The 11,454-nt window shown below is 50.4% G+C and overlaps 1 protein-coding gene across 1 annotated transcript; it reads left to right on the top strand.

Moving 5' to 3' along the window:
- The first annotated feature begins 7,744 nt into the window (after positions 1-7,744).
- CLDN14 (claudin 14) lies at positions 7,745-8,886 on the top strand. The gene has a single exon (XM_047756551.1). It carries the CDS (start codon positions 7,878-7,880, stop codon positions 8,595-8,597), a length of 720 nt encoding a protein of 239 aa, XP_047612507.1. The 5' UTR covers positions 7,745-7,877; the 3' UTR covers positions 8,598-8,886.
- Positions 8,887-11,454: the final 2,568 nt, after the last annotated feature.

Raw genomic sequence — 11,454 nt, 5'->3', positions numbered from 1 at the left:
GGGATCAGCAGACTCATATGCTTTTCCAATCTGGAGAAGCTGAGTCATCTGATTGCCATAGAGGTTACTCACTGTAGTTGGCACTCACTCTTGAGTTTCCACAACTCTGGACGGCCCGCTGAGCGCCTCCTTCCCTCCCCCTGGATTCTGTCCCCCACAGTTGGGGACTTGAAGCTGACCACTGCCTTGCTGTTTTCCATGGTAGATCTGAAGCCATCAGACTATGCTCAGAGCTTGCTCTGGGAGGGGACCCACATCTCATATTCAGACACGAGTGGTTGTTTTTTTTCTGTAATTCTCGAAGTCCCCCATGTTGGTTTCTCAGGGCTGCTATGACAAAGTCCTACAAGCTGGGTAGCTTAAAACCACAAAAAATGTCTTCCCTCCCAGTAATGGAGGCCAGAAGTCCAAGATCAAGGTGTCAGAAGGGTTGGTTCCTTCCGAGGGCACGAGGAAGGGTCTGTACCCAGCTTCTCCCCCAGCTTCTGGTGACGGCTGGCCATCCTTGGTGTTCGTTGGCTTGTGGTGGCCTCGGTCTAGTCTCCGTTTCCATCTTCCTATGGCATCTTCTCTATTTCTTTGTCTTCACATGGCCGACTCCTCATAAAGACAACAGTCTTGGGAGTTCCCGTCGTGGCGCAGTGGTTAACGAATCCGACTAGGAACTATGAGGTTGCGGGTTCGGTCCCTACCCTTGCTCAGTGGGTTAAGGATCCGGCATTGCCGTGAGCTGTGGTGTAGGTTGCAGACGCGGCTCAGATCCCGCGTTGCTGTGGCTCTGGCGTAGGCTGGTGGCTGCAGCTCCAATTCGACCGCTAGCCTGGGAACCTCCATATGCCGCGGGAGCGGCCCAAGAAATAGCAAAAAGACAAAAAAAAAAAAGACAACAGTCTTATTGGTTTAGGGATCTAACCCATCTTTAAGATGTCCTCATCTTAACTAAATAATTACATCTGTAGTGACCCTATTTCCAAATACAGTCAAACCCCTGAGGTATTAGGGGTTAGGACTTCAGCACACTATTTGGGGGGGAGACACAAGGTACCCCATCAATACCCTATATACAGCTTTCCTAGCAAACACTTTATTAGTCATCTAATCATCATTTAACACTTTTGAAAAATAACCTTATAACTGGAGGGGGGGTACTTCCCCAATATTTTTCCTATACAGTAGATTGTTGGTTACCTGTCCCCTGGGGGGGGAAATAGCCAACCTACATACCTATCTTGTCAAGAAAAAAAAAAAAAAAAAAGCCTATGCAAAGACACCCAGGTATTTTATTAAATGAAATTCAATCATTTGTCTGAACATGTTGATCTACTGCATTTCTCATGAATTCCAATGAATTTGGTGAGTTGAAATTACAGAGATAATGCCTCCCGGGAAAATGACTTCGAATTTTTACGGTCCTGGTAACTTCAGCTTGTAGTTTTCACTAAATCAATAGTTTGCTCAATCTCACTGAGTTGAAAACAGCCTCAGCAAACACTGAACCATATACGGTGATTTTCATTTGTATTAACACAAGCTCCGCCCCCCCCTCCAACCAGCTCTTGTTAGGAAAAATAGCTTTTTCTTTACTCATCTAAAAGAGAGGGGAAACCGTAATCTATAAATTGTCATTTCTATGTGATCTGGGCAAGATATTTCACATTGGTTTGCCTGAAGAATTTTAGTAAGCCCCAGCTCTCCTGGCAGGAATAAGTTCATTATACAATTTTTTTTGTCTCTGCCTCTTATGGAAAGACTGCAGTCCTTCCACACCGTGTGTAGGTGGCATAGAAGCGCTCGTCAGTTTAAAATATAGATGCCTGCCAGTGTGAAAAATAACCCAAGGAAAGTTACAGAAAGCTTGGAAAAATAATGAAGGAAACTACATTTTTAGAGCCAAGAAACCCACAGTCCAGCCCATCCTAAATGAATGTGAAGTGGTTTTTCCAAGGTACTGCTTGATCACTGTCTCATAATTCTTATATGTGTATATAGAGAAGATTACTCAAATAGGACCTCTGGAGCATACCTAAGCTTCCAGAAAAGAGATCCACTTGCTTTGCACATTGTCAAGAAACAGGTATCCAGGAGTTCCCTGGTGGCTCAGTGGGTTAAGGACCTGGCATTATCAATGTAGCAGATTGGGTTGCTGCTGTGACTCCTGACCTGGGAACTTCCACGTGCCACAGATGCGGCCAAAAAGAAAAGACAAAGAAAAGAAACAAATATGTAATTTAGGAATGTTAAACATTATTTAGGAATTACTGTTTGGAGTTATTTCACTCTGATATAGCATAAAAGGCCTTTTTCTTTTTTTTCCCGTTGGGTAGTTTTGCTAAAGCATCTCATCGAGATGAACTGAAATTTCCCCTGAGTTTATCCTTCACTCCCAAGGTCTAGCATCTAGGAAATCTCCAAACAATAATGAAGTCTGGCTGGAGTGACAGGGAGAACATGACAGTTTTTGAACCAGACATGTCCTTCCATTGCTAAACTCCACGTTCTCTCAAAGTCCAACGACCACCTTCCTTTAAAGGCAACTTCCTCACAGGCCGAGAAAGCTCTAAGAAACACAGTTCAACAGCGGCCCCTACGCCATGGTCAGGGGACCAGGGGGCAGCCCCATGCTGCATGGCCCCTTTCCCAGTGGGCTCTAAAGCTGTTCCAACTGCAGAGCAATAAAACGCTGAAATGAGGGCATTCTCGTGGCTCAGCAGGTTACGAACCCAACTCGGATCCATGAGGATGCAGGTTCGATCCTTGGCCTTACTCAGTGGGTTAAGGATTCCACGTTGCTGCAAGCTGTGATGTAGGTCACAGAGGCGACTCGGACCAGAGGCGACTCAGATCCTGTGTGGCTGTGGCCAGTGGCTGCAGCTCCAATCCACCCCCTAGCCTGGGAACTTCCAGATGCCGCAGGCATGGCCCTAAAAAATAAAAAAAAATAGGAGTTCCCGTCGTGGCGCAGTGGTTAACAAATCCGACTAGGTACCATGAGGTTGCGGGTTCGGTCCCTGCCCTTGCTCAGTGGGTTAACGATCTGGCGTTGCCGTGAGCTGTGGTGTAGGTTGCAGACGCGGCTCGGATCCCGCGTTGCTGTGGCTCTGGCGTAGACTGGTGGCTATGGCTCCGATTAGACCCCTAGCCTGGGAACCTCTATATGCCGTGGAAGCGGCCCAAGAAATAGCAAAAATTTAAAAAAAATAAATAAATAAAAATAAAAATAAATAAATAAATAAAAATAATAATAATAAAAAGCTGAAATGAGGTGCAAGAGGCCAGATCATTCAGCTCCTCCCCCTGGGGCAGGAAGGCCCTAGTGGTGCTGGGTGAAGACCCTCCACACCCTGGCTGGGGTCCTGCCTCCCCACATACCACCTGCACCCCCCCCACACCCCCAACTCAAAGACTGACAGGGCGCTCAGCTGTGTGGCTGGAAAGGACAAAGGACACATGTGTCCAGAGGAGAACTCTTCATAGCAGGGGCCGAGGGACACAGAGCCATAAAGAAGCAGGGGCAGGGCAAACACCACATCTGTCCCCTGTCCCAGCCAGGCTGTCCCTACTGGCCACTGCTGTCCAAACGCCGCCTGATTCCGAGGTCAAGCTCCAAAGTTGACACAGCTGGGGTCCAGGCAGGCTGGGGAAAAAAATCCACCATGTGCTGTGGATTCCTGACTTTTTTTTTTTTTTTTAATTCCTTCCTTTCAAAAAAAAAAAATGTAGCTCATAGACAACAGAGGAAGGAGACAACATAAAAGTTTGTATGGAAAAGGAAAAAAACCTGGCCTTTCAGATCTGGTGCTCATAAAACCAGTTCCAGTGGAAGGGGCCGACAGCAGCTGTGGGGTTTTTTACAGCTGCCCTTGGCAGATTTTCACATTGGTTTACAGCCCCAGGGTTTTCTGAGACTACTGAGGGCTCATCAGAGTGTCTTACTGGCCTTATTCTTCGTGCTAATTCAACCCTCCCTCAAATCAGTTTGTTTTCTTCATTTTGACCACCCGGAGGCATATGGAGCTCCACAGCCTCAACCAGAGACACAGCTGCCTTCGGCAATGCCGGATCCTCAAACCACTGTGCCAGGCTGGGAATCGAACCCTCGACCCAGCGGTCCTAAGATGCCGCTGATCCCATTGTGCCACAGCGAGAGCTCCAAAATTATCTCTCTTTTTTTTTAATCACCCTATCACATTGCTCCATTAAACTTTCAACAGACATATTCTCTGAGTCCACTTGCCAACGTGATTTGAATTTAAACTCTGGCAAAGTCACAGGAGGATGTGCCTCGTCAAAGAAGTTTAGGAAATGCCACACAAGAGACTTTTTTGGGAGATTCTCCATGTACATTTGCATATTACCAGCAATGAGAAGTCCTTCAGTTACCAGCTTTTTTCAAGCTTCCCTGGCATTCATGTCTTCCGCCAGACATCCTGCAAACACAGCATCCTGAGAAGCATTTGCTGGGAAGCACTGCCCTAAGTCCTGCTCACGTGTGCAACTAAGCCACAGAGCCACCCGAGTTTGCTTCCGGGGCTCTGTGAACCCAGATGCTAGGGTCCCGTTTATTCCTGGAAGGCATCATCTTGTTACAGGCGGCCCCACCCACCCAGCCCGTCAAGGCCAGTTTTAGAATTTGATTCTCAGAGCCCTATTTGTCTTGGATGCACATCTCCCCAGCAAATGATTCCACGAGCACGTCTGCAGGAAAAGGGGCGCCCATGAGCGAAGCCAACTGCAGGCCAGCTGAGCCCTCTACGCACTGCCCCTCCTGGGAGGCCCTGCTTGGGCAGGTTCCTTCTAAAACCTCAGCCATGCATTTTATGTCGTTTCCAAGGAGATTCGTTCATTTGAGGTTGCTCTTCCATCACATGGCCCCAAGGTGAAAAGTGGATGCTGGGGAGTTGAATTAGGACCTAACACCAGTAGCAGCTGCTGGAAACGACCGGGGAAGAGGTGGGGGGGAAGCTGGGGTCTGGGAGTCGCAGGCTCATTAACACTCACTTCTTAAATTAGCAAATCCTTCTAGCAGGAGTTTAAATATAGCAACCTAATGGTGTCTAAAATTAGCAGTCATCCCTCTCCATAAATATTTAGATGTCCAATAAACTTCTGGTCCACTTCCCCAGCTGAATAAGGTCGAACAGGCTCAGCTTTTATGCCACATTCTTTCGGCTCCGTATACTTAATGATTGACCTTGACAAGCAAGAGCTGTGAGAAGCCTCAGAAGGCCCTGGACCAGGGGCAGACAGTGCGGCCACCAGGCTGGAGGCAGCCTCCAGGCACTCCAGGAAGGATCTCAGAGGCCTTCTGGAGAAGTCTGCAGCCTGAGGGGTCCCTAGAGGAACTGGCCATCCTGGTTTGCCTGGGACTGAAAAGTCACCCTGTCACCTGATCCCCTGGCAAAGGATGTCACGGGAAGGGAGGAAGTCAGCCCCCCACCCCAGTATATACCAATGACATCATGCCTAGGCCTGTACACTAACTTCAGTCCTAGTGCATTCAGAAAGGAGGAAGGAAGGGGAAATACTAGCCAGGCCAGAAAAAGAACTTTCATCCCCTACACCCCATTTCCCCACATAGCAAACAGGGTGCTAACAGTTGCAGCTTCACTGGGTTATTGTGGGGAATAGACTGAGTGCATGTGTGAGCGCTTAGCACAGCGCCTCGCATCACTCTGGCCCAGTAAATTGGTCCTTTGCATGTCAGCTCTGCTCAGACACCCCGTACCTCCATGTGATTGGTGGTGGCAGCTCTGGCCCCACACATCAGAGCAGCCACCTTTGCGGGCCCTGCTGTCTCCCTTAGTGACCACAGGCCAGCTGGTCCCACCATCCCCTGGGCAGCAGGAACCGTAGGGGGTCTCCCCCACCAGCTCCCCGAAAGCCTAACACCTGCAGAGGGGGTGCTTGCTCAGTAGAGGAAAGCCTTCCTAAGCAAAGCCAGCTTGGCAAAAAGATGCATGTGGTCGATCAGCTGGAGCAAAGGGTCATTTTTAACATCAGTAAAACCCCTGACCTTGTCCCCCCCACCCCCACCCCGCCCGGCGTCACGCTCTTATCGAGTTTGTTAAGCAGGACAGACTTGATGACACCCTCTAATGCTAAGACACGGAAGCCCTATGGGGATCTTTAAATCCAGCACGATGGTCGTAGAGACCCCAGTGGAAGCATCACCTGTTACCAACCAAATCCTTCATCCCGGTTGAGGAGATTTCTTTAAGACAGACTCAGGAGTAAAGACACGGGGGGCCTAGGGGACTCCAAAGACAGCTCTCAGGACAATCTGTATTGGGAGATGCCCTCCCCACCCACTTGTGCTCCCTGCAGGCTTCCTGCGTTTCACTGCAGAGCCTTCCTCTGATCTGAGAAAGAAGGAAAAAGCGTGTTTTGCCTTCTGAATTCCCACCAGTTTGGGATGATAAAGTGACTTGTCACCAGCAGAAATGCTTTGCCTTCTTCTCGCTTCGGAATCAGAAAACACTTTGGGGCCATGAAGACCAGCTGCCTCCTTTTAAAGAGAGAGGCCCCAGCTCACCCAGGGGGTGGGGGCGGCCCCGAGCCCAGGACCCCTGATTCTCCATGTTTGCTCCTGACCCGGCTCCGTCCAGACAGGAGAGAGGCGCTAGTGGTGTCCGCTCGGGCAGTTCTGCTCTCCCTACGTTTTCTCCTTCCTTCTCCCTCTTCCATCCTCTTCCCTCCCTCCCTGCCTCTCTCCTTGCCTCCCAACATTTCCTGAGTATCCCTGGCACTATGCCTGGCACTACATAGTGCCCACATGCTGGGTCCCTGCCCCCAAGAAGGGTTTGAGATTTTACCATGGCGAGAATGTTTGTTTCTTTTTTTTTCTTTTTAGGGCATATGGAGGTTCCCAGGCTAGGGGTTGAATTGGGGCTGCAGCTGCGGGCCTATGCCACGGCGACGGCAATGCCAGATTCTTACCCACTGAATGAGGCCAGGGATTGAATCCACATCCTCACAGATACCAGTCAGGTTCTTAATCCATTGAGCCACTACGGGAACTCCCACCATGGTGAGAATTTTTTTAAACTCTAAAATGGCTCTGCCTCTCTGCATTTCTGAAAGCCAGGTAGCAGCCTTTATCCTCTAACAAGCCGCCCCATCCCTGCCTCGTGTGGTGTGAGGGGAAGTGCCCTGCCTCGAGGGTAGGGTCATTGGTTTGTGGCCACAGCACCTAAGGAGCTGATGACCTTGGCCATTCCTGTCTCTAGCGTCAGTGGATAATCTCTATGGTCACAGCTGGGATTCTGGAAGGAGGTACATAACCTGCCTGGGTGCTAAGCCCCTCCCTATGAGTACCTAGGGATGTCTCCCACTTTGAGAAACTGTTTCATCCTGACAGGCAATCTAAGGCTATTTTCTAAGTCATAAGCAGCACACGCCTTAACAACTGTCAGTCCACTTGTTATTCAACAACCCAAGTGCTCACTGATCAAACAGAACAAAAGGAGATTCAAGTGCAGCAGAGTCTGAGGGCAGACCTAAGGTAGAACTTCCCACATGTAACTGGCAAGTCCTGAGAGAAGTGGGGGCTCTTGAGGGCCCTTCTCTGGGGTCCTTGGAAAGCACAGGCCAGCTGATGTCAGGTGTCCCCTCTTCTAGATCTGGCCTTCCAGGAAAAGCGTCTTAGAAGGGCAGCTGCTTCTTCAACCCAATCGAGTCTCAGAAACTATTTTTAAAAATATGTTAATCGTGGTACCAACCGCCTATGGAAATCTCCGTTTTGGTGGCAGAAATAAATGCACCCGGATAATCTTTAACTCCTTTCCTCCCCCCTCTCCCCCTGCCCTGCCCCGCCTCCCCGGTTCATTAGGACTCCCGCGGGCGCCTGAGCCAGCGCCGCCACCGCCGCCGTCAAGGCCATGGCCAGCACAGCCGTGCAGCTCCTGGGCTTCCTGCTCAGCTTCCTGGGCCTGGTGGGCACGCTCCTCACCACCCTCCTGCCGCACTGGCGCCGAACGGCGCACGTGGGCACCAACATCCTGACGGCCGTGTCCTACCTGAAGGGCCTGTGGATGGAGTGCGTGTGGCACAGCACCGGCATCTACCAGTGCCAGATCTACCGCTCGCTGCTGGCGCTGCCCCGCGACCTGCAGGCGGCCCGCGCGCTCATGGTCATCTCCTGCCTGCTGTCGGGCGTGGCCTGCGCCTGCGCCGTGGTGGGCATGAAGTGCACGCGCTGCGCCAAGGGCACCCCGGCCAAGGCCACGTTCGCCGTGCTGGGCGGCGTGCTCTTCCTGCTGGCCGGCCTGCTCTGCCTGGTGGCGGTCTCCTGGACCACCAACGACGTGGTGCAGAACTTCTACAACCCGCTGCTGCCCAGCGGCATGAAGTTCGAGATCGGGCAGGCCCTGTACCTGGGCTTCATCTCCTCGTCCCTGTCGCTCATCGGCGGCACTCTGCTCTGCCTGTCCTGCCAGGACGAGCCGCCTTCCAGGCCCTACCAGGCCCAGCCCCGGGCTGGCACGGCCACCGCGCCCACCGCGCCCGCCTACCGGCCACCCGACGCCTACAAGGACAATCGGGCCCCCTCGGCCATCTCGGCCTCGTACAGCGGGTACAGGCTGAACGACTATGTGTGAGTCGCCGGGACCTGTCCCTGCCTGGGCCCAGAGAGGTGCTGGGACCGGGCCCGCCTGCGGACTGCTTCAAGGTTCCCACACCGAGTTCACTTCTGGGCTGCTTTGGGGTCCGAAGGAATGATGGGAGCCTGAGGACATGGGCTTAGAACGCTGGGCAGGAGGGGAAATGAGAAGAGAAGAGCACTATATACCAAAGACTTTAAAAGATCCTTTCTGTTTTTGTATTTATTATATATATTTATGTGGGTGACTTAGTGGCCGCTGAATAAAAAGCCATTTGGGAGTTTGGTCAGTGGGGTGTGTTTGCAATCCACGAATAAACCTTTTGGATGTGGTTGTCTATGAAATGGACAATATCCATACCTGTTTCCAGACTGTTATTCTGTCTGCTAAGATGCTGGTCGCAGCCCACCTACTTGGGGGCTCTGTCCGGGCAGGACAGGAAAATCAGAGGAGGGCTGGGCAGATATTCATCCAAAGGATGCCTGGGCAACATCGCCCAAAACTGTCACCCTATCCTGGCCTCAACTCGCAGCCAGGGCAGGGAGTACAGGGCTTCCTTGAAATTAAAAAGATAATTGGCATAAACCTCCACAGAAGGACGATGTCATTTTCTACCCAGAGCCGGAGGCCCCCGTAGTAAGGCAGCAAAAGTCAGAAGGAAAAAAAAAGACAAAGTGGGGTTTTTTTCAAAGTAATAGCATTTTAATAGTCCCCATTTTAATGTTATATAAAGGATGCATCTGATTCATGTTATAAAACAAATATTAAACTCTGACTTGACAAATTGGAAGCTACTAAGGACTCCAATTTATTACATTTCCCATGGAGATTAGGTTTTAAAAAAAGACAAAGTGAAAGGTGCCTGGTCACCTGGCTTTCCAGGCATTGGCAGGAAGCCCAGTTAGGCAGGCTGCTCGTGCTCAAGGGCAGGACGTCACTGGCTGCTTTTCTGGGGACAGACCTGTGATGGCAGCTGCCATCACCGCAGGTACAAGGGGGCTGCCGACTGCTCTTTTTGCTGGAAGGAACCGCTGGGAAGGCCAGGTAAGGTCTGACTGCTTTAAGGACACTGATGATGCTTTCTGGCTGTGATTTAAATCTCTCTCACACACACACACTCTCTGCCCCCGCCCCTGTTAGCCCAGGAATCTTGGTCCTGCCCTATGTCCACTCTTTCACGGCCTCGCCCATGATGCGCCCTGATGCTGCCCCGCTCATGCCTTTGTCCCAACCTCAAGCTGCGAACACAGAAGGAAAAGGCCCTCCCCTGGGATAGGGCTGAGTCTGGGCACTGTTACATGAAGCCCCTCCATTCTAAACGGGTCTTGGAGTAAGGCTACCAGGGCTCCAGTTGTCACTGTCTTCAGGGAAGAGACCCACAGGGCATCTGTGTGGACACAGGACCAGGTGGCCAGGCTTGCTGGCATGGCCTGGTGAGACCCGGGCCCCAGGACCAGGGAGTTGGAAGGGGAGCCTCCCAGACAAGGGTCGGGATGCCAAGCTGGACACAGCCCAGCAAGCCTGGATGATGCTCCCCTGACTTCAAACTTCCTCCTGAGTCCTCCAAGCCCTCCAACCAGGCCACCGAGATGGGGACCAGAAGCCCAGCCACCATGTGCTTGCCCTGCAGGCAGAGGGTCTTACCGGTGGTGTGCTTACAGCCAGTGACCCTCTTCTGATTCCTTTAAGCTCCACCTGTTACATCTAATAAACTGTATCATTGATGAGATGGAGCAAGAGGAAAACCTTCCAGCGTTAAAATGTAGGGGTTTAAGGAACAGTCCTACATATACCTATTTGTTTTCTATTTTGTGCTGACCTCTTGACGCCAAGCAACAGGGGAAGAGAGGGTACCACTTGCATTTTAGCCTCTTTCTAACTCCAGAGACGCTAAGAGGCCTGGGATGTGCCGTCTGATTTAGGTCGTGGATTTAGATCAAAAAGTCATCATTTATTTATAATGAAACAACAAATTTTAACCTACTCTTCAAGTTATAAAAACACATCTGAACCTATAAAGAAGAGAACCAAAATCTTCTTAAAACAAAACAAGGAATTCCCATCGTGGCACAGCAGAAACGAATCCAACTAGGAACCATGAGGTTGCAGGTTCGATCCCTGGCCTTGCTCAATGGGTTAAGGATCCAGCGTTGCCATGAGCTATGGTGTAGGTTGCAGATGCGGCTCAGATCCTGCGTTGCTGTGGCTGTGGTGCAGGCTGGCAGCTGTAGCTCCAATTCGACACCTAGCCTGGGAACCTCCATGTGCCGAAAGTGTGGCCCTACAAAGACAAACAAAAATTTAAAAATAAATAAAATAAAGCCAGGCTGATAATTCTTAAAAAAATTTAAAAAAAAAAGGTATTCTGTCAGTCCTTACTTGATGGTCACAATCTAGAATGTTTTAGAGAAGTTTCTCTAGTTAATAGACCAATTACAAATTTAAATATAAAACAGCTTTGGGGAGTTTCTTTGTGCTGCAGCAGGTTAGGTATCCAGCATGGTCACTGCTCAGGTTCGACTCCTGGCCCGGGAACTTACACATACCACCGGCGTGGCCAAAAAATAAAATGAAACGGTTTTTTCTCTTTTTGGCTGCACTCAGGGAATGAAAAACTTCCCAGGCCAGGGATGGAACCTGAGCCACGGCAGGGACAACGCCAAATCCTTAACCCCTAGGCTACTGTGGAACTCCTAAAATACTTTTTTGAATTTGCGGTATAGTTGATTTACAGTATCATGTTAGTTTCAGATGTAAAGTGGAGGGATTCAGTTATTTTTGTCAGAGTATCTTCCGTTATAGGTTATTATGAGATAGCGAATATTGTTCCTTGCACTACACAGTAAATCCTTGT

This window comes from Phacochoerus africanus, chromosome 1, assembly GCF_016906955.1.
Source record: "Phacochoerus africanus isolate WHEZ1 chromosome 1, ROS_Pafr_v1, whole genome shotgun sequence".
Classification (NCBI taxonomy): domain Eukaryota; kingdom Metazoa; phylum Chordata; class Mammalia; order Artiodactyla; family Suidae; genus Phacochoerus; species Phacochoerus africanus.
Note: the sequence above shows the minus strand (reverse complement) of the source record. Positions and strands in the feature narration are given on the sequence as shown.